This window comes from Electrophorus electricus, chromosome 4, assembly GCF_041902795.1.
Source record: "Electrophorus electricus isolate QZ-2024a chromosome 4, ASM4190279v1, whole genome shotgun sequence".
NCBI classification, from domain to species: Eukaryota; Metazoa; Chordata; class Actinopteri; order Gymnotiformes; family Gymnotidae; genus Electrophorus; species Electrophorus electricus.
Window position 1 is genome coordinate 3,404,831 of NC_137500.1, and position 22,450 is coordinate 3,427,280.

At 40.8% G+C, this 22,450-nt stretch overlaps 3 protein-coding genes across 7 annotated transcripts; all 3 read right to left on the reverse strand.

Annotated features, from left to right (window-relative positions):
* Positions 1–679: 679 nt before the first annotated feature.
* LOC113580558 (troponin I, fast skeletal muscle-like) lies at positions 680–4,358 on the reverse strand. Its single transcript, XM_027015190.3, has 7 exons — positions 4,258–4,358; positions 2,431–2,463; positions 1,986–2,022; positions 1,748–1,876; positions 1,476–1,565; positions 1,202–1,378; positions 680–952 (listed from the first exon to the last, which is right to left on the reverse strand). Exons 2-7 carry the CDS (start codon positions 2,436–2,438, stop codon positions 866–868), a joined length of 528 nt encoding a protein of 175 aa, XP_026870991.1. The 5' UTR covers positions 2,439–2,463; positions 4,258–4,358; the 3' UTR covers positions 680–865.
* LOC113580556 (troponin I, fast skeletal muscle) lies at positions 2,427–9,563 on the reverse strand. Of its 3 annotated transcripts, none has more exons than XM_027015186.3 (8): positions 9,437–9,563; positions 7,987–8,014; positions 7,525–7,561; positions 7,229–7,357; positions 6,136–6,225; positions 5,865–6,041; positions 4,258–5,494; positions 2,427–2,463 (listed from the first exon to the last, which is right to left on the reverse strand). In XM_027015186.3, exons 2-7 carry the CDS (start codon positions 7,992–7,994, stop codon positions 5,399–5,401), a joined length of 537 nt encoding a protein of 178 aa, XP_026870987.3. In that variant the 5' UTR covers positions 7,995–8,014; positions 9,437–9,563; the 3' UTR covers positions 2,427–2,463; positions 4,258–5,398. The 3 variants fall into 3 exon arrangements, with proteins under 3 accessions (XP_026870987.3, XP_026870986.3, XP_026870988.3); XM_027015185.3 differs by having other exon boundaries at positions 7,525–7,629; positions 9,437–9,525; XM_027015187.3 differs by having other exon boundaries at positions 7,987–8,011; positions 9,437–9,509.
* Positions 9,564–10,366: 803 nt separating this feature from the next.
* On the reverse strand, positions 10,367–13,869 carry LOC113580555 (troponin I, fast skeletal muscle-like). 3 transcript variants are annotated; one of them, XM_027015183.3, is made up of 7 exons: positions 13,736–13,851; positions 12,044–12,076; positions 11,717–11,753; positions 11,486–11,614; positions 11,179–11,268; positions 10,903–11,079; positions 10,367–10,731 (listed from the first exon to the last, which is right to left on the reverse strand). In XM_027015183.3, the coding sequence occupies exons 2-7, from the start codon at positions 12,049–12,051 to the stop codon at positions 10,636–10,638; spliced, it is 537 nt and encodes a 178-aa protein (XP_026870984.2). In that variant the 5' UTR covers positions 12,052–12,076; positions 13,736–13,851; the 3' UTR covers positions 10,367–10,635. The 3 variants fall into 3 exon arrangements, with proteins under 3 accessions (XP_026870984.2, XP_026870983.2, XP_026870985.2); XM_027015182.3 differs by lacking the exon at positions 11,717–11,753 and having other exon boundaries at positions 13,736–13,865; XM_027015184.3 differs by lacking the exons at positions 11,179–11,268; positions 11,717–11,753 and having other exon boundaries at positions 13,736–13,869.
* Between the last annotated feature and the right edge of the window lie 8,581 nt (positions 13,870–22,450).

Below are 22,450 nucleotides of genomic sequence, written 5' to 3' on the forward strand. Positions count from 1 at the left end.
ATATAAAAATGCATATACAAGACTTTTAAAACCAAATAGATCCTGCAATTATACATTTGCTTAACATGTGCCTTATCGGACCTACATGGATTAGATGCTTTTATGGATAGCATCTAAATGGGGAACAAATGAAAGAGCCCCAAGAAAACATTTGATTGATCTACAGTGACATCTGAGCAAACACTTCAGTACAGCATCATGTAATCAATAAAGAACAGACATTTTGCCGATCAGGTGAAGACAGGGAGAAAGTAGTGTGAGAGAGAGACAGAGAGAGAGAGAGGAGATACGTGCTGAGACATAGTCAAGACAAGCTTACCTGATACCTGCTAAAATCCCGATTAACGCAGTTATTCTCTGAGGTCCTTCAATACTGAATTTATTACCATCAGTGTGCTTTCAGCAGCTTTTTAATAACACAAGGAACAGACCTAAGAATTCCATTTTAGTACATTCATTTAGTACATTCCACTCTGCAGAGTGGAACACACCCTGCTCAGCTCATGAAGAGCTTATCGCTAAGTTGAACCAGGGTATTAGAATACACGAGGCCGCTGCGTGTCCCTAGCACTGGGCTGAGAAACTGCTGCCCGACAACTCTACATCTTTTTAACTGGCCATGAAATGCCCAGAGCACATTCAAATCGACTGCACAAATTGAGAAGAACTACAAGAATCATTAAGATACTTTTGATATTTATTTTAGATGTCTTAACTTCAGTCATGCTTGTACAATATTTGCTGTTCAAAGACAGAAATAATACAAATTGCCAATTTGTTTTTAAATATACTGGCTATAGTCAGATAATTGATGGTCATATACAAAACAGTCATAGATTATAAATAGAGCAGTAAGGAAGGTCATTTAGGAGGTCTCAAACATCTTCTTCCTGCCATCCATGCCTGCCTTTTCGTCAATATTCTTACGCCAGTCCCCCACAGGTTCCTTGTCCTACAAAGAACCAAGGACAGAGAAAAAAATTAATAAATTGCAAACAAAGTCCATAAATGACCAGAGAATTTCTACCTTGGGTCATAATTGATTATAATGCCATAATCTTGTCTCACACCTAGTAGACATGTCAAACTGTACACGTTGTACATGTGGAGAATGGGATAAAAATCTGCTCAAATTGAAGTTTCATCTAGAATACCAAAATAACATTTCTGTAATGTCTTGTGCTCAGTGGTGGGTACCCACCTCCTCTTTGACCTCCTTCTTCACTTGTTTCAAGTTGGCTCTTAGGTCCAGGTTCACCTTGTGCTTGGAGCCCAGCAGAGCCTGAAGCATCTGGTCGGCAGACAGACGAACTTTCTTCAGAGCTGGCTTCTTGAACTTGCCCTGCAGGTCCTGAACTTTGATCTTCAGGTCCTCGATCTGTTCCACGCAAACAGATCACAGAAGATACTAAAGAAACACTAATGTACTGTAAGGGCTAAAAAAATAAATAATTAAAACCAGTTAAAAATCATACCTCCTTGTTGGCCTTGCTCACTTTGGTTTCCATGTCATATCGTTCCTCATCAATTTTGTCAATCTTTGCATGGAGCTTCTTGCATAGCTCCTGCAATCCATTATTTATGAAAATGACAAGTTTGTCAATTGGGTGCAGATCAGCCTGCCTTTGACAACACCTAAAGCAATGCTTACTCCATGCAAATACATCATGCGTGGCACACGAGTGTGATTTAAACCAGAAGAGGAGTCGGACAGTGTGTTTAGATAATAAAAGTCCTGCAAGAGCACCTGAAGGTCAGCCATAGAGCCTGAGAGGTCCGGGCCTGGGCAGTTTTCCTCCATATAAGTCTTCTTCGCTCCTTCAATTGCTATTACCTCAGCTTCCAGCCGACTCTTCGCAATGGAGAGCATCAAGCTCTGGCAAACAAATAGCGGACATTCAGTTATAATGAGGCATACACAGTGGCATTGAAGTCATCAGTGTAAGAAAATAATGTTATAACAATGCAAACGAAAAAAAAATTACCTTTAGCTGATGCCTCCGACTCGATGACATTTTTTTCCTTTTTGATGTGTAAAATAAATAGAAAATAACCTTAGAAAAAGGCATAGTGCACTGGAGAAAATACAGACACCAAAGGTGCAGAAGAGTGCACAGCAAAATGTGGCAACGTAGTAAGACTGACAGAAATAAATTATTTTACCTGCATCATTTTGAAAGAAAATGGCATTACATTTTTCAGAATGTGTGAATGATTGTGATTCATCAAAACGCTTACAGAGCAGAAACATCTGGCACTTGTGAGTGCTCTGTTGCCACATAATGCAGTTAAAATGGCAAAAGATGTTAATGAAGTTTTCATCTAAACATCAAAACCGATTCCAGAACACACTGCAGATGCACTCACAGTCTTATAATACATTGTTTGATTGCCTAACGTTCAGTAGTGCAGAGCAGAGAGAGAACTTACTCAGACATCTTGGCTTCTTGTTTGCCTCGGGTCCTGTAAAAAGGTGTTGCATTTGTTAGAACTCAAGAAAATTAAATCAACCAAGTTAACTAACAAATCCTGTTTTAATTGTCAGATTTTTATCCCAGATTTTTAAATATGATATTGGACAAATTATGTTGACATAGACCAATAGACAACACATATCTTTTAATCGAAAATGATAACTGGACAACACCTTCATATCCAGGGCAATTCCGTGTTAGCATGCACGTCATAGCTATAAAGTGAATATTTCGATTTTTTCCTTTGTTCGGTCAAATCACACTGGTCTCTTGGGGGATTAGTAGGACAGAAGCCACTCTGTACAATTATATATTAACAGGTTTTTCTTTTTTTTCAGTCACAGCTATCTAATATTATCCATCCATTAGCTCAAGCTGAGGAGAACAAAGATGTCCGCACAAGAGTTTGACCTGCTTGCCTGGGCAGGTTCTGAGACACAGGAATAAGAGTGGTCTAACTGAACAACTGCTGATGTCCTGGGCAACATGATACACGGTACACTTGAGGACAGTCTTCCAGCAGACAGAAGAAAAATCACTTCTAAATTAAGGCAGGACAGTATGTGTTAGCAGCCGGCGGTACACTTGAGATCTCTCTTATGGGGGTACGCTTGCCCTCGAGGACACATTTATAACCCAACACCATGGTATGTGAGACCAATCTTGCCATTCGAGATTCATTAACTTCATGAGACTTGCAGGAGACAAACTAGAAGAAGCCTCAACAAGCCCAAGTACATTGTAGGGATGGACTGTTTCTATTCTGCTCAAGTGTAAAAGGTGCAGAAACTCTGCTCCTGTATAACATGTAGATAAAAGTCAGATGATCCGAGGCATTATTTTCTCCTCCCACTGTGACCTCACCCTTTTCACCCTCTTTGTGAAGTATCCAGTAGGGACTGAAATGAATTATTAACTGGAAAATTACGTTTTATAAAGTCCATCATATGAAATGAATCCAACCAAGTAAGAATGCTTGCCAGTGACCTGCTCAGACAGGAATAAGGTTTCAGAATGTCAAATCATCTCTTCATGAATCATGGAATGCAAAGTCTTCACAAGCTACAGCACAGAACTGGCATCACTTATGAAGGCAAGCTTATTACATGACGGAAATGATTATACTTCACAGCACCTCATTAAGACTATATATAAAGCATGTACTCTTAATATGAAGTTGTTATTTATAGATTTTTTTGGTTACAGGCAAAACCCTAATAAGCAACAGTTATAAGTAGTATCTGTGCACATCTATAGCTCTTCTGATTTGGGACTATAAAACAATGGACATCTCAGAATTTTAACATTTAGTGATTAGTATGACCAAGTCTACATTAAACCAGAAATGATTAGCATCTTAAAAATATTAATTTCAAACTCATTCGTATAAAGTTGGAATATCTTTATACGAATTTTTACAAGAATATTCTTGTAAATTAATTTGTAATAAAGGCAATAATAAAGTCTTTGAATCTTTATTATTGCACTGATCACCTTATAGTTACCACGTCACTACTGGTGAAATATCTGAACTGGAATATGACAAAATATCAGGAGCGGTAGCCCAAAGCCCTTTTTAAAACAAGGTACAATTTCTTTTCTTCTCTTATAGCAGATCAAGTTTTAAAAAAAATCTGCCTTTGCTTTCAAAAAAGATCCTGAGAGAAGGCACTTGACGTTGGTTCCAAAAAAAAAATAATCAAAAATTTAAATCCTTAAAATCCCTCCTGTTGCTATAAGCAAGACAAGCTGGATTGAGAAGAGCTAGTGCAGAGGTTCTCACCTAGGAGAGCAGGTGGCAAGCAGGATCCAGCACTGAGACTGTCATGGGCTACTGAAATGCAATGAGGGTTTTAATGACATTCTCTGATGGCTCAGCAGAACACTGCATTTCTCTTTATGGAATTGGAGTGCTGCTCAGACCAACAGATCAGCATGCATCTGAAACTTTAGCTCCAACCCCTCCCTACAACTTCTGTATAAATAACCCGCCTGCTAGATTGTTTTTCTTGGTTTATTGCTTATTTATCTAGTCATTTGTTCCTTATACAAGGCAATTTACAGTCACGACTCCTTGTACACACGTTTCCCAGTCAGTCAAAAGGAGGACAAGACATCTTACTTAAGCGTCGGAACTTGAAGCGCACTGAAGCTCCTGTCTTCTTGCAGAGTCTAGTTCCAACCCTATCCTATGCCTAGGCATGATAAGCCTTTCAAGGGCGTCTGAAAATTAGCACCAGGTACACAGCAAAATGCTGTGTGACACATATAAACCCAGTAAGAGTTACTTCAATGCTGTAGGACTGAAGATTGTGTGGTAGAAGCTGGGTTTATTATGCTTGGAGCTTCAGAGTCTAAGTTAAACCACTGATGCATTACTACTCATCTCAGCTTCACTGCAAATGGTGCTAAAGTGCAGGAATTAATGAAGTCTCCTGAAGTGACCATATCTGTATATGATAAACCCTTTTTAAGCAAGTGCAACACACTGCATAAAGTAAAACGGTACATTTCAGCCACTTATTCTGAATGGCTCGCATGCGGTGACACAAAAACAAAAGTGCATGAATAACTTACCTTTCTGACAAAACTCACCATCACCAAGCAAACAGATGCCGAGAGATTCTTAGAAAGTCTGTTGTATACATAGTATGTTGGCAAAATATTCATTTGTGAAACAGATTTTTCACTCAAATAGAAGTGTATTTATATATTTATTTTGGTAAGAAAGCAAACAAGCATATTTGAGCTCATTTTTAAAGAGTGTTGTGAAAAACATTCAGATGTTAATTAATAGATGTTAATTTCATAAAAGAAAAATGAAGTCGACGAGCGTGCTGATCTGTGAACAGTAACGGCAGGAAACTAGACTGAATAGGAGCTGCTTTTTTGCTGACGTCAGTCACACCAGCTGAGTCATCTGTTCAGGACTCTGCCTCGAACATCTTCTTTCTCCCACCCATGCCGGCCTTGTCCTCGATGCTCTTACGCCAGTCCCCAACATCACGCAGCTCTTTATCCTGAAGAAGACATGCGACGGAGAATTATTTTGCCATTCATGACCAATGGGACCTTACAAAATGTTGATGCTCAAATGATTTTAAAAATCCACTAGCTGCTAGACTGCAATGGTACCTTTTTGCTTTATGGGGATCAGAAAGCAATTACTTAAACTAAACCCATGGACATAAAGCCATTTGCCATATAATAGTGAAATGTTGTGGTGTCACTCAGGGATTAAAATAACCCACATAGTCACATGTACACACAGATGCACACACACAGCCATATAAAACCATTGAGAAGTCTGCTCAGAATGAACCTCAGAGTTTAGCAACACTTCAGAGGTAGATCTGAGTTTGAAAAAGGATCAAGAACATAAACACCAACCTCTTCTTTCACTTCCTTCTTCACTTGTTTCAGGTTGGCCCTCAGATCCATGTTTACCTTGTGCTTGGAGCCGAGCAGAGCCTGAAGCATAGCATCAGCGGACATACGCACTTTCTTCAGAGGAGGTTTCTTGAACTTGCCTTTAAGGTCTACAATCTTTATGTTCATGTCCTTGACCTGGAGATAGAGAAAAATCACTAAGAGCCAGAAGAACAGCTGTGTCAATGGAATACTGAGAAAAATCTCTAGTAAGAAAAATTTGAAAATGTACCTCGTCAACAACTAATTTGACCTTGTATTCAAGATTGTATCTCTCCTCATCAATCACATTAATCTTTTCATTTAGTTCTTTGCATAGCACCTGAGGATACAAAAAGGTACAGTGAATGCTTTTAAATATCACCAAAGGTACGGTTCAGGTTGAGAAATGGCCGGAAGGTCTGTCCACTTAGCTACCGTACACCGAGCAGAATTGTATACTATAACCAGTGTTTAAAATGTGGCAGCTTGACATACATTTAATTCTGAATGCGAGTCTTGCTGACAGTGTGTGTATATATGTAGGAATCTACCCATGCAACATGAATTTCAGCCCCAGTTAAAACTTGGGTACAAAGCAATGTTAAAGCACATGAGAGAGCTGTTTGACCACAATACATAAATAAATAATAAACAGAAAACGTGAGATGTGAATCTTGTTAACTACAAGAAAAAAATCCAACCCATTCCCACCTAGCAGAATCTTGATAAGACCACCCTGAAATACACTGGTCCATATCATTATTGGCCTTTTTTAAGACCGTCATTAATGTTTAATGGATAATTATTGGAATTCAAGTAGGAAATAAAATAAATTCAGAATTAAATTTGCTACATACAAACAATTTGAGAGTTGAGTAATTTAATCTGTCTAGGGAACGAGGTCCACTGAACTAGCAAACAAACTAGCTAGCTAGAAAACATCATAACTAAAATTATAGCTCAACAGACAGACAGATAGCCAATTATTGACAAACCATATGGCGACCTCTTTGATGAGAAGCTAAAAATATCATTAAAACCATCAGTAAAGCATAAAAAAAGTTTAAAGAACCATTAAAGCCAAAGCACAGGACTGTTTATGCACAAATCCCTCCCTCTAATGAAAAGTTTGGTAATGCAACCAACTATTGAGCATTGTCTCAATACCTGGAGAACCAGACTTGCACAGACAATGAACAGCACACAGAGACATGCGTCACTTGGGCCAACAGTACTGCAGTTCTGCACAGACCTGTTAGTAATGTGGCAACTTTGACTTTATTTACCTTCTATGCATTTAACATGAAACCAGGACAGAGACGTCCTGACATTCCTGGATTTACCTGCAATTCCTCCTTGCTGTGTGGCAAAGAAAGAGGTGGGCAGTGCTCCTGCATGTACCGCTTTCTTTCATTCACTTTCTCAACCTCCTCAGCATCTAGCAGCTCTTTAGCTACCTGCAGCATTAAGCTCTGGAGGAAATATTTATCGATCAATAAACGATCAATTTGTTTATCCATGGCTGGCTAGGAATGGCCTACATTATAAGGTGCACATCACTGCTGGATTACTGAATACTTTTTTATTATTGATTTGAAATGTATCTTAGCCAAACATATAATAAACAGGTTTTCTTTACCTTCAGGTTGTGCTTCCGACTCATGGACATCCTTTTGCTTAAAGACATAAAGATGCGCACTGTTTGTTTGTTTGTTTGTTTATAAGCTGAAAGAGGATAATGAATCTGCAGCCAAGCATGTGAGAAAGAACTTTAAGATGATTCCAAAAAACACATCACAACACAGGACAGCGTTAGAATCATTGTTTCCAAATGGTTTTTAATGGTCACACATGAATCAGCAGATGGCCTGTGCTGTTGAGAGTATAAACTGAACACTGGTAGCAAATTACATTGGGGTTGGTTGATTTGTTTCATTAATTGACTACAAGCAGGTTATATCTACTTTTCATGCTTTTAATTATTTAATCATAAGTTCACCAGCACTAACGATAGATATGCAAGTCACTCTGCCAAATGTCATGGCTGAAAACACAAATGTACCAATTCTAATAATATATGTTAGATCAAAACACTACTTACTCAGTCATGGTGTCTGTGTCTTTACCTACTGATAACAAAAACACAAAAGAAATCATTTAGCTATATTCCCTGAAATTGTCCAAGGTTTTAAGGAAGATTGTGCCAGGAAAAATCTGATCATCAAATTAACACCATTTCTTAAGTGATGAAATCAACTGCATCTTGAGTTTTTTCTTGCACACAAGGAGACTGCCAAGCGTTGTTAGCAGAATAATTTGCTTGAGGACGCTGACAAAATCTCTAAAGCTCAACTCCAAAATGTAAAAACAACAATCTCAAATGGAATTTGAGAAACATAATGTACTGTGCAGAACATTCAATTTTACTTAATTCAATTAAATCTGTTGGGACCTTTAGGTTGCACATGGCCATGTCCAAAAGTGAATCTATATTTGAATAGGTTATGTGGTCCCAAATCCCTCCTGTTATCTGTTATCATACACTTTTCTCAAAGAGGTCACTGCAATATGACACTACAACTGGTCAACAAGCCCAAGATACAACCCAGCCAAGGGAAACATCTCTGAGATTGCCAAGACATTAGAGCACAGTTCTGAAATAACGGTGTCCTTTATTCCTCTCACAACTGACTCCATTCTCAGTCTTTATTTATCCTACTCAGAGTAATGGACCTCGCACAGGGTAACTGATGGCAGAGTTGCTAATTAACTGCCCTCAAACGGTCACCTTGATCCTTAACTGCATACTTAGAAAGTTGTGTAGACAGTTGTTATATAAACCCTTCTGTTACTTTCACAGAAATGTATGGCCTGTTCTTAGGAGCCGTTAGCCTGATGGACTTTAAGAAAATCCATTGTAAAATGACTTTTCTTTTCAAAGTTACTGCTTTATTTTTCTACAGCCAACAGGTGTAATTAAATTCAGTCGCCATATTCCACACACACACACACACACACACACACACACACACACACACACACACACACACACACACACACACCATCTCAATATTTTGTGAATCAGTTTAAATGGAAAGTAAAGGCTATTTTGGGGGATAAACATTATTGTAAACATTTTGTTACATTTTGCATGAATGTGGGTGATGACAAGAAGTAAAGCATCAGAGTATCATTTTCAAAACGTAAAGCTTAAGGAGGTTTGACACTTCAAAGTCTCTCATCATCTATTTGTACATATACATGAAATACATAGAAAATGCACTGACCCTTCCCGACCATTGTTCACCAAAACCAAACCAGACGCAGTTGTCATCTTAAAATGAATTAAGTTGGTTAAACGTCAGCCGAATTATACACGTACGTCAGTGGTGTGTCGACAAATTGATTAAAACATTTTTTTTTTAATCTTAATGCTGTTATCAACAATGCCTCAATCTCAAAAAGAGAATTTTCACAGAGATTAATCGTATGAAATAAAATCTAAATAAATATAACACTAAAGGTCAAGCAAATGTAAGAATAGCTCTCACCTTCCCGATAGATGAGAGAAGCGCACGACACTCCTGAAGATGAGCAACTGTCAGGCAGGGACACTGAAGTTTAAAGAAGGTTATATATCGCATTGTATGGCCACTGCGTAAAACCTGCCTGTCTCATTATGGAAATGGATTACCAACCAAACCAATAGGCTGACAAGGTCATGAAATACAGCACTTCATTCCCTAGTCCTCCATTATAAATAACCTCCTTCCTTCAAAATAGTTATTCAGATTTTATTATTGTTGTTTCGCCGATGCTGGCAAGGGTCTTAGGAATGAGCTCATAAATGGCCCAACAGTGGCAGTACCCCAAAAGTAAATAAATACATGATGGTTATGGATTTGTTTTACCTTGAGTAGTGGAAGCCTGACTGGAAGTGGGATGACATGGCCAGAACTGTCATGTTTGTTAATCCACAGCAAGTCATCGTGTAAGGCTATGAAGTGGTTAATTAGTTTCACACGTCCTAACACAGTGACACACCAACAAAGAATACTGCTGTAAAAGTCTTACCCTCATTAGAAGTCAGAAAAATGACAGAGACATCACACAAGCACATATCAAGATATACAAAAATTTGTATAAATCTGAACATTCTCAGTCTTACTCGGCACGTTTTAGTTCAGCAAGTTCACTTCAAGAAAAGTGTTTTGGGGAAACAGGCCATAAAGAATTCTCTCAGACTTATTATCCACACATCAGTGTTTCAAACAAATAACTCCCTCAGTTTTGGAGTGGATAAGTACCATATTTTATACAAAAAAGAGAAGAATTAGCAACCTGTCATACTTAAAATATTGTAGTTCTTCTCCAAGAAAAGAAAAACAAAAACTTATGAAAAGGATTTTTAAAAAAATCGACAAGGGACAGCTACTGTGTTCTTATCCAACAAACATGCAAATTATGACAAATAACGAACACACTTTCAATCATTTATTCATAAACTGGAAAAAAAACAGACGTATCTACAACAAATGATGTGTTATGAGCTTTAAAACTAGACAAAATACAAATAAAGGTTTAGAATGTTTAGCCTTTTACAGAACATCATTCATTAGTGCTTGTAAGTTTTTTTGTGAACGGTTTTGTCCTTTGCAACTCAAACAAGATTTGCTCATTCCAGTTAACTAGCAGCAGGTCACAACCATGAATCCACCGAAACATGGATGAGCAGAGTACATTTGGAAATTTAAGCCTCAGACTCAAACATCTTCTTCCTGCCATCCATGCCAGCTTTGTCTTCAACGTTCTTACGCCAGTCCCCAACATCGCGCAATTCCTTATCCTGTGCCAAAGAAACATGCATATCAACTCAAACCCAGTAAACAAAGATATAAAGCTATTTGGCTTGCCATTTCAGGCACTGCCAATATAAAAACTTTACGGAACCCTTATAGCGATGCTCCGTAAACATACAAATATTGTCTAGTTCTTTATATCTCACATCAGAACCCACCTCCTCTTTGACCTCCTTCTTCACTTGTTTCAGGTTGGCCCTCAGATCCAGAGACACCTTGTGCTTGGAGCCCAGCAGAGCCTGAAGCATCTGATCAGCAGACATGCGCACTTTACGTAAAGCTGGCTTCTTGAACTTGCCCTTCAGGTCTTGAACTTTAATCTTCAGGTCCTCGATCTAAAGTGGCCCAGAAGACAAGTCACATAAATGAGTTGGCGTATAGATGGATGTAAATGAGATGAGCGGTTGTGGCCCGGTAGGAGGATCAGTTGGTACCTCCTTAGAACTTTTGCTGACTTTGCTCTCCAAATCATATCTCTCCTCATCAATTACATCAATCTTATGATGAAACTCCCTGCACAGCTCCTGTGGACAGGTAAGACACGATGCCACATGTTTGACATTCTAGGTCATAGACCTTCTGGTAATGAAATGATGAACCCAATGCCCTTGAACACAAGCCAAGATTCCATTCTAAGCGCAAATCCTAAGAATTACAAATAACTTTGTAACAATGAAAATGAGAGCAAAAGTGCATTGTGGTTTTCCTGAGATTGCTGTTTAGGTGCATTTAGGTCAGTACCTGTAGGGCTTGTAGGCCTCCTGGCAAGGATAAAGGAGGGCAGGTGTCCGTCATGTATCGCTTCCTCTCCTCCTCTTTCTCTTTTGTTTCCGTCTCCAGTAGTCCTTTAGCAATGGACAGCATCAAGCTCTGCAGGACACAGGCAGTGCTATTGAGTCCAATGCTGTGGCTCAATCAGTCCATCCATAAATAAAACAAGTGGAGCAAAAAACCCCACATAAATAAATGTACCTTCAGGTGATGCTTGCGACTTGATGACAACTTTTTCCTTAAGAATTTGTATTAGAAAGATGAGGTTTGCGATGAAAGTACAGCCAATAAATCATGATTTTCACATGTAAAATGTCGATTCATAAATCTGGTCTCCATCATTATAAAACAATTGTCTGTTTCTCATATGTTTGGAGCTAATGCCTCACCAGTCAACTTCCAGTACTAACCACACACACACCCACTGGTGTGAAATTATCTTCAAACACATGCAACCACTACATATTTATATGAATTATGTAGAATCAATATATAGTTAGAACAGGATAAAGATTGCAGGGTACTTACTCTGACATCTTGGCTTGGTTTTGTTCTCACACCCTGTAATATAAAAGGGAGGTACCATGATTTAGAGTACTAATGATATTTAAGAAAATATACATCAAATATTATACTAATAATACTAAATACTGGTATAACACAAATTATCAATAGGGTGCAATAAGGTGAAATAACTATTTTTAAATCAGTAAAGTAAGCCACTCAAAACTCAATTATTTAGAGCCAAACAATTTGTTGAGAAACCATTTAACTAAAAGATAAAACATTCTACTAAAGCCTTTGATGCAGCATCCATTCTGGAAATACATCCACAATTCAAAGACAAATAAAAGAAACCTCACATATTCCCTTAAACACTGTGAAACCATACAGGCAGCATAGTGGGGGGGACTAAACAAACTGATTGGATTTTTGAAAATACAGCATTGTGGTTACAACCACAGCGTGGGGGCGGACGAGTGCAGGAGGGGCGGGCGCAGGGCTGAGGTATGTGGGCTGTGTAAATCAACTTAAGTGAATCAGTGACTATATTTGGGTGACATGAAATTGTTCAGCTGGTAGGTTTGGGAGGCTCCATTTTGGCAGGTTTGGCTCTGGACGATTATCAGAAAACATGATACTGCTCAAGTCTGAGCCCACTTATCCTTCTAGAACAATCCAAAGATGTCTAATGCATTAAACCAGCTTAAAAGGTGGCTCCATCTAAGACCTTAGTGATTGAATGTATTAATCTTGTCAAACCTAGGAACTGGCACGTGACGTCCAATGAATTAAATGAAATCTGAAGCAAAGTCACATATAAAGCAAAACTGAATAATATAGGACAATGTAAAAAACTTGAGTAACACTTTGTGGGCCTTTTAAATCTAATTTGGATTCATAACAGTTAATCACCAGTAAACAAAAATCATCACCTCTCTGTGCCACAATGTGCCTACCCACCACATGACAGTGGCATGGCATGGCATAAGTGTTTACTTTGAGTATTATGGCAATAATGTGGGTTCATCTTTTAGAAACTTCTTTGTAGGTCACACTAAGCCCTCACCATACACATCTACCAGCTATGTATTAGAGTCCTCGTCACATTCCACAGAGATCGGAAATGCCATCCGATCCCCATATTTACATGTCCGAATTTTGAAGTGACAACAAGATAACCACCACATCACTTTACAGAGCACATAGAGCACTGCAAGGAATTCAGTTTCTGTCGGCTCAACACACTATACATCACGCTGCAGGTGTGTACACAAACAGCCTTCTGCACAAATTTCACTTCCCAGAAAAGGAAGCATAACAAACAGCATCTTTAAGCAAATATAATAAATAAATCATCTTGATATGTTTCAAAAAACGTAACACTAAACGTGGTCATCAGATTTGTGAGGTACAATAAAAAAAATTGAAGTAGGCTCTTAAAAGTCTATTTACACAAACTTTTTTTAAAAAGAAAACGCCACGCAATGTTTACTCCTTGGGTTAAATCCTTAACACGTCCTGTGCACATTCGATCAGACAATTAGATCAGACGGTGCAGTCCTATGCGCCAAGGCGCTAATCCAAAAGGTCAGATGCAGCACAAGGACCTGAGCCCACTGGCAACAGCAACAGAACAGACAGACAGAGGACATTGGAAAGAAAAGTTGGGAGGAAAGGGAGAAAGAAGAGAGAGAACAGGAGAACGGAAGCTCTTACCTGAGCAGGAGATTTGGAGAAAAGCACGGCTGACAGAATTGGGTGGGGAGGCTGGAAACGACGTGGCACACTAGCATTGTGTGAAGGTATATATTGCATTCCCCTACAGACATGGAAATCCCTTCTTTCTCTTTATGGAAGTAGTTCCACTCTGAGGCCAATGGGCTGGCAAGAAACTGAAACATTATATCTAAGCACAAACTCCTCCCTTCTCCCCATCATTATAAATAACCCTTCCTTCAAGATTGTAATTCTTATTTTAATTGTTCGGTACCAAACTACACCTCCCGTTACAGAGGGGGCGGGACCAGCCTCAGACCTCCCTGCCCGGGGCAGCTGGAGAGGTTTCAGTACCATGACTGGCATATTGGTCCCGTAAGATAAGGTTAGAGGTGAGCTGCGCTGGCTGGACACGACCAGAGGACTGACGATGGGAACGGCCGCAGAGACGTCGCAACAGGACGCGAAAAGCCAGCGGCGCACAGGAGCGGAAATGAGGCGGGCATCCGGCCCAGAGCCGCCCGGCAGAGAGCACGTCCGCAACCACAGGCAACGCGAGGGCCTGCACTGCTTCAGCCATTACTGCTCGGCTCATTCAGATGAAGAAGATGAGGAGGTTGTTAAATCGTCGTCATCCTCTCTGTGTTAAATGGCCAGGGAAGGGAGAGAACCGTGGATATGGCAGACTCAGCAGGACGTCTACGGGACTTTGAAGGAATGGGATTTATTACGAGTATGTACACACATACCTCACCCGCCCACACATCCACACAGTGCGTGCGTCATGGCCACACAAAAATATTTGGTTTGATTGGCTAGAGGTTTAAACTGCTGAACGATGCCGCTCTACAGAGACACTTTAGATGTTTCCTTAGAGAGAGTCAAGCACTTAAGAATAAATGAATAAGTGTTGATATCTTAAGTGCCTAAGTGTAAGAGAATAAACCTGATATCCACAAAACAGTTGTTAGCTGCTTCACCAAATAGGATCAAGTTGATCAAAAATAACTGATAACCATGATAGCAAGTGCAAACAATAAAAAAACAAAAAACAAAAAAAAACAGTTTCCACACCAAAGCTAGTAAACACAGATTTGAGGTGTTGAGAACTTATTTCCAATCAGAAAATGAAGAATGTCTAGTCAAATATTAATTAACTGTTTTCTTTAATACCTACATATTCAAATGCATAAGACTTTAAAAACATGATACAGAAAATGAACCGTCACATTATTCTGGTATCCAACAAACAGAGCATTATAGTCTAGGCCAGTAAAGTTCACCTGAGATCAAGTTAGACCTTAAAAGTAGCAACCAATAGAAATATACAGCAACGGAAAGCATTCGAGCTCAGCTAAATATAGTTTAAAATTGTGATAACCTTGTTAGTGAACAGCAGACCAGCAGGGGCAAAACACCCCAGACTGAGATATACTAGTCACCACCACACTGACTGAACACAGTGCCACTGCTCACAACACGACCACTGCAATGAACCCTTCATCAGACTGAACCAAACAGAACCGTGCTCCGCCGTACATCACAACTCGCAGGAAAACAAAGGGTAGCATTTATAAGGAACATTTCAGAATGAAAAAACAAACAAACAAAAAAAACAACACACTTTGTTTGTCAGTGCCCGACAACTGCATACATAGTGTGTGAATGTCACGGGCAAGTTCAAACAAAGGCACGGAAACCTCAGGGGATTTTCATCCCACCACACTGCTCACTAAATATCAAAATATAATAATTACTGCAAACAAGCATAAGCAATACCACATATTTCTAAGAAGGTTGTTGGAGCTTCCTAAATTACTATGGAAAATACAATAGTAATATTATCAATATAATCAATCAATACACAGGAACCATATGCACCATATTATTCCAAAAACAATGAATATTTATCTGTGTAGAGCAATGAGAAACCAAATAAAGTGGGATGCCAGCCAACGAACATTTCCCATGTGCAGTTTTTTTTACAACCTGTAGATAGTGCAATACAAAGGCTGGTCAGTGGGACACTGCTTCACAATTCAGTCCAATCCATAATAACGCTGACAATCTGTCAAAAACACAAGACTGGTCAGGCCCAAATATACTGCACGCACGCACGCACACACACACCCGCATACACACACGCATGCATACAGATACTCCACATGTCCCAAGCACCAAAGCTAATCTTCGAAAGATGGTAAGTTTCATGTGATTGGGAAAACACACTTAGTAAGTGACTGGATTCCTCACAGAGGACAACTCTTGGGTAACGTTTTATAAACTGCAGCGAAAGTTGTTTGTCTTTACGATGGCAGCTGACCTAAAACTCAACACCAGATTGAAACTTGATGAACGGAGTGGTTAGTCCGATAGTCTAAGTAGAATGCTTCCGCAGAGTGCTCGCCCCCAATCTGGTCCCTTGGTGCTGCCATGTAGCCATGTTTGACATCATTGGGTCTCCTGAGATTTCCCTCCACATTCTCCTGGAACAAAATTTTATCAGAATACTATTGCTGCAACCCCGCCTACTACACATCCACATGAAGGGCTGCAGCACCAAACCCAGAGTGTGATCAGAAACCAGGGGGACATATTCGCCGAAAGGTCCCCCTGTTTAGCAGCTATACAGAACATAAATCTCCTGGTTGTGGGGTTTTTTTTTTTTTTGGTCTCAGATTTAGTCTGGAAGAGAACAGAGTTATGAACTATTTCAAGGACTTTTAGACATCTCCAGCCTTCTAGCTGAGCGCTCCTTGGTGAAAACGAAAGAGCCGCCTTTTACCAATCACAAAGGGACGGGAAGGTCTCACACAAATGCCGTAAGGAGCAGGGGCGAGCAAAAAGGTGCCGCGCCCGGAGGGGCCGTTAGGTCCACGCCACCTTGCGGGAGATGGCCTGCTTGAAGCACTCGGGGTCCATGTTGCCCCCAGGCCGCAACCCCCTCTCCAGGTTCACCAGCACGTTCTGGTGGCACTCTCGGATGTTGACGGGGTGCTTGGCCCTCAGCAGCTCATAGGCGGCGATCAGCCTCATGTTCTGCTTGATCATGAGGTACTGGATGACGCAGGTGGGCGCCAGGGAGAAGCCGTCGCGGCAGTGCACCAGCACGCGCTTCCTCTTTTCTGTGGACGCGTCGATGCACTCGTTGATGTCCTCGAAGCAGCGGTGGCGCACCGCGCCGGCCTCCGGCAGCTCACCGATGTCCACCTTGAGGCGCGACCAGGTGTGCCTGGTGCCACGGGAGCATGTGCATGGAATCAGGCTGAGGCACGTCTCGCCGGGCAGGCTGCTCATGTCGATGATGCTGTCGATGTTGTTGCGGCACAGCGTGCGGCCGCTGTAGGCTGCATTGAGGTTGCCCACGTAGATGTAGTCTGTCACCTTGGAGATGACAGGCTCGGAGTACTGGAAGTGTTCCAAGCCGCCAGGCCTGGGCTCTGGGGTCTCGGGGCCCATCCTGGACCCGCCGTGGCCTGCTCTGCGGCTGCAGTGGCGCAGCTTCCTGGAGCCTGAGCGGGATGGGGGGTTGGAATCAGACTCGGAACTGCTGTTCCACGGTGGGGAGAAGAGGGAGAAGCGGCTGGAGGACTTGCTTTTGACGAGCAGCTCCACTGGGCTGGACAGGCCAGAGCTGGAGGTGGCGGTGGAACCAGAAGCACAGAAGAGAGAGGCTCTCTCCAAAGAACCTGTACTGCTAGCTGCCCCAGCACTGTGGGCCTGCTCCATCTGCAGAAAATGCAACACACACACACACGAACACCCGCATACACACCTCTTCAGATTAGAGCACTCTCAATCAGTTCCTTGTGCAGGAAATGAACAGTTCATTTGCAAAAACCAATAAACGCCATACTTTCAAATAAATAATTTAAAAAAATAAAAAATAAAAAATAAAAATAAAAAAAACAACCCAACTGTTGTTATTCTCAACACAGCACATTCTGCACTTAAACACGTTGGTACAAAAGCAGTTATTGCCTGTGGCCAAGACATAGCAAGTTTGTTTTACAGCAGAAAATGACAGACGTTAGTACTGTTCTTGAGCCAAACAGTTCATATCAGGTGGCGCAACACTGCCGTGAATTGTTTTTAAGATACTGCCTAACAGGAGTTTAAGAGTAACCGTGGCCTCACTTTTAATATTGATAATTTCAATTAAACTGAAAAGTACAAAGTAAAATCTTGCAGCATATGGAGGAATTGTGTGTGAAATGTGTTTTATTATTAGACCATAAATCATTTTGTGAACCAGCCATTCATGGTGAAAGGTTAGACACTGAGGTGACTAAGTTTAAGTGAGTTTTTGTGGATGGCATTCCAAGGTGTTGGCTAGTCGAGCTAACGTTTAGTATTGAAAAATCCTGTTTTATCGCTTCTTATTGTACATTACAGTTAGCTTAGCTACGGAAACAATCGCAGCAATTTACTTCACATGTTCCCTTGACAATGCTCAATTAGCAACACACCAGGTTCTGCACTCAGTATAATTAGATACTATATTGCCTTTTGTAGGAGTGTTCCGATTACACTCGTTGGTATGGCAGTCAGAGCTCAACCGTGGTGACAGCACACCCCACACGCTAGTGCTTCACCCATCTCTGGGGTCCATCACACATCTCAGTGTGTTTCAAAAGCCTGGCTCTTTGGCAATGCAATCACAGCGAAGGTTAAGTTCACTCTCAGGGGTTTTTTAGACTAGCTGGGATTTTCTTATAAATGCTTAATATTAACCACTAATGGGCAGTTTTTGTTGCAATTTTTCACCACTTTACCAAAATACTAACTATCAAATATTGCACAAATAAACTTGGGCTTGTTTATTTCTGAATCATGAGAGACGGAGGTATCTGTTTTTGTCAAAAACAAACTTGAAGCAAAAATTTTAAATAAGTTTAATTTTGTAAGTTACCTGCATTTTGTTTAATTATTTTTGCTTAATCAGAACAACCCAACTACAGTTTGATTTATGAAAAATCATAAAAAGGGAGACATCTGTCTTTCAAACAAACTCTTTAAATTTCACCAACATGTTGTACGAGTGCACTGACGATGAACCTTGACAGACTACCTGAGCTTTGAGGTTGTTCTTCCACTCCTGTGTTTCCAAGGCTCTGAAGCGGCCATTACTGTCTGAAGACACGGAGAGGCAGAGGGGCCGGTGGGCTCTGGGGGGCAGCTGTGGGGTCAGAGCCAAGGGCGCCGGCCGGGGGTCAGGCTGCTCCTTCCTACTCATGATCAGATCGGGACAGGAGCCTGAGGCAGACAGCGACAAGAAAGCACCAGTGAGGAGGTTTAGCAGAAGGTGTGCAACATCTCTCTCTTTCATCGAGGCAAGCCCATAACTGCAGGAATTACATATCACAGAACAAATTGCACAATTTACAAAAAAAAAAAAAAAAAAAAAAAAAAAAAAAGACATGAATTGTATTTAAACATAATACAACTAAAATCAAACTGCATTCCTCCCTGAGTGTTTGGGTCTAGCATCTCATGTGGCCAACATGAGCTGCCGTCCGTCCGTCCGTGTGTGTGTGTATGTGTGTAGAAATGCTGGGTAGGACAGCCTGGTAAACCCCACGTGCATGGCCGATTCTAGGAGGAGACATTACGGGAGCTGAATGGCCTTTTTGATCCACAGCAACATGACAAAGGCATTAATACTCCCACGTGTCTCCCTCCAGACTTTCTGCTCAAACAGTGCTGTTCAGCTGACTGACAAGCACATTTGATAACGGAGTGCAATTTCAAATGGCAGTAGTAGCACAAGGCATTTGTATAGTAAGAGTGGACACGCACATTAGCTGGTGCTATACAGCAAAACATACGAAACATCTGCCCGTGGGGGGCAGGGGAAAATGATTGAAATCACAAACTTTCAGAAACGCCGTTTTCCCTGATGCCACAATAACTTATTTACATGTCTCTGCCTATTCAGCCTACAGCAATGTATTGCCATCCAATAACACTGCAGTTCTGAGATGTGTTTCAGCCCCAGGTTCTTTCTGAATGAGGCACAATACACGTCTGATGTAATCTATATGTTTCTGTATTTTCTTGTATATGTGTAAAACTGTATTGCAGGTACCTCGGCGTCTTCTCCTTCCCCCTCCACGTCTTATGCATATATCGTATATTTTGCTAATCGTATTTGGTATTCCACACGGCTATAGAGTACTTCAGCCTCACACGAGCATTTCAATGCACAACTGTCACTGACTTTCTTTGCAAATGACAAACTTAAATGTGTAGTAAAAGAAACAATGTACTTAATGCTAAGGGATAAAAAGAGGTTGGAAAATGCTTGTGTACTAAAACATTTTCCACTGTTTTTTGATCATGAAGCCACAAATAGTATAAGTGGACATCAAGGAAAAATATACAATAAAAGAAAATGTACAGTATGGGGCCTTTAAAACCAAATCATATTGTCAAAATGGAAATGGAAAATGAACTTCTAACACAGCATTTGGCACACACAAGACATTATTACAAATCTAGAAAGGACAGGCTTGCCAGGCAAGCACAGAGACACATGAAAGATTGTGTGTCTATGTTTGGTAACCATCACTGACCTTTATTAATAAGATAAGGCTAGAGCGGAGAAAGCCTAGCACTCTTCACTTAGGAAAAAATCAGCTTCCTTTTTTCAAAAGGACACTCCACAGACTATTTTTGCCTTTCTGCTTTAGAAAGTCTGGGACAGTTGTGCACTGCACAGCTGACATGGAGTAGGAGCTCTCACCACATCACTACTGTCCTAGGTACTACTCCTTACCAGTGGCACATGCTGAATGAGAAATTGGTTGGAGCTGTAAGTAGTTGAGAATATTGAGGAGGTCCTTTGCAATCATGCCTAGAAAGCAAACAGGAGAATTAAGCACCGAAGATCCTCAGAAATTAGGTATCAGCAGTCCATATTCAGCACACGCACATACTTCCTGGTCATGATTTAATCAATCATTCACAACCATCTTACCATTTTGTTCGGAGAAGAACTTCTTATCCAACAGATTAACTGCAATAAAACCTTCGGTCCATTTTCCCACGTTTTCCATCTTCTGCCTCCTGTTGAAGACACCGCAGGAGTTACAATTTGCCCGTTTCTTGCACACGTACCGCATGCATCTGAAGGCATCGTGAGGGAGAAAAGCGCTCTCTCTCTCTCTCTCTCTCGCTGCATTCACAACAGCCTGCCTGCCAGAAAGGGGCAAACACCCCCGCAATACCGAAAACCCCCGGCTCAGACAAACGCGAAAGTGGACGCAGAAACATCCCCTAGACGCTCCCAGTACTCGTCGAGCTACTAGTAACCGTTAAGCAAGAACTGACTGCGTACGGGGCGCAAATCGTGATACATTATCTGAATGAAATGATCCACAGCGGAGGTGTGTGTACAGCACCTTTACCAAGGGCTCGGCATCTGCCATCCTTCCCTCAACGCTGCATGCGAAAATACTCCAGCAAACGCAGCGAAACCACCACGTTAAGGAAAAGCTCCGACACATCCGTTTCTAGATGTGACACTGAAGCAAGGATTTTAGAGCCCAAAACCGAGAGCCCTTCACCCAGCTGAACGGAGCGAGTACAGCTGACCTCACACGAGCGACGCACACGACACCGGTAAATGTAGTCCACACGGTAAATGTAGTCCACACGGTAAATGTAGTCCACACGGGGATGGAGAACGTGGACTGCCAGAATGCTGTTTTGCGTATTAAACAGCGTATCACATCAGATACTGACCGTTATTTTACTCATTTGAGGTGGAAACTAACATTTAGAGGGAGCGGTACTGCAGTACTGAAACGATTAGTAGACAGCTGTAAATTCAAGATCTCAGTAAAGTGGCCAATTTCTTTCCATAGTCTACTACTTTTTTTCCATTAAGAATGGGAAAAGAAAAGAAAAGAAAATGAGAATTAGCAAGGGCTATTTTACAAATTTTCACTTACCTCCTGCTACTTGCTGACGCTCTAGAGCAATTCTTTCCGACGGCTGAACGAGCGCAGCTCGTTATCAGTGGCCAGGTCAATCGGTGCAACCACTCTGTGATGCTGTATCTCCTATCACTGTGTAATTGGACTGCTTCTACCATCTCAGAGTTTCCAGGAAACCCTGGCTGACAGTGATGTCATGTTCTGCTCTGCGACAACAATAACCTGCACATCTTATGACCACAGTCCTGCGTAAATTTATTTATTGCCTGAAATAGTCATTGGTAGGTTACACAGAGTAAGACAAACTATGTGAATATCTTATTGTGAAACCAAATCAATGGATCTGATCAAATATTTCATCTATGATTTTAGCATTCATTTTTTTGCTTTTTAACATGGAAAAATAAAAAATAAATAATAATGTTATATTGAAATGTGAATGTGATTTATAAATAAAAATGAATGGTGTTAATGAACCCTTACAGATGTGTTATGAAGATGAAGACACAGCCTAACACCAGTGGGTGGTATAATGCTTCAGATTAACATTTCAAAGAGCTGGTACTTGCTCCCTGCCATCAACTGCAGACAAGATATGAAACTCTTAAGAATACTGCTCATAGGCCTCAAAGCACACACACACACACACACATACACACACGCGTGCACACGCATTATTTCATGTTTCATGAGATTACCTGCATGCAAATAGGTAGAATTGCTACATAAATGCTAAAACAATTGTGGGTGTTTCTTATGAAAGGGGAAAAAAGTA

Bases quoted from the DNA above. Each gene is read 5' to 3' on its own strand.
- LOC113580558 (XM_027015190.3), bottom strand. The intron at 1,566-1,747 runs GTGCTCTTGCAG...AATGGATTGCAG, and splicing joins GCTCTATGGCTGACCTTCAG to GAGCTATGCAAGAAGCTCCA. The intron at 1,379-1,475 runs GTATGATTTTTA...TGCGTGGAACAG, and splicing joins TGAGCAAGGCCAACAAGGAG to ATCGAGGACCTGAAGATCAA.
- LOC113580556 (XM_027015185.3), bottom strand. From the start codon at position 7,572: ATGTCTTTAAGCAAAAGGATGTCCATGAGTCGGAAGCACAACCTGAAG. The intron at 6,226-7,228 runs GTAAATCCAGGA...TTGTATCCTCAG, and splicing joins ACAGCAAGGAGGAATTGCAG to GTGCTATGCAAAGAACTAAA. The intron at 6,042-6,135 runs GTACATTTTCAA...CTCTATCTCCAG, and splicing joins TCAAATTAGTTGTTGACGAG to GTCAAGGACATGAACATAAA.
- LOC113580555 (XM_027015182.3), bottom strand. From the start codon at position 13,834: ATGCAATATATACCTTCACACAATGCTAGTGTGCCACGTCGTTTCCAG. The intron at 11,615-12,043 runs GTAAGTACCCTG...TGTGTCCTGCAG, and splicing joins AACCAAGCCAAGATGTCAGA to AGCTTGATGCTGTCCATTGC. The intron at 11,080-11,178 runs GTACCAACTGAT...GGGCCACTTTAG, and splicing joins TCAGCAAAAGTTCTAAGGAG to ATCGAGGACCTGAAGATTAA.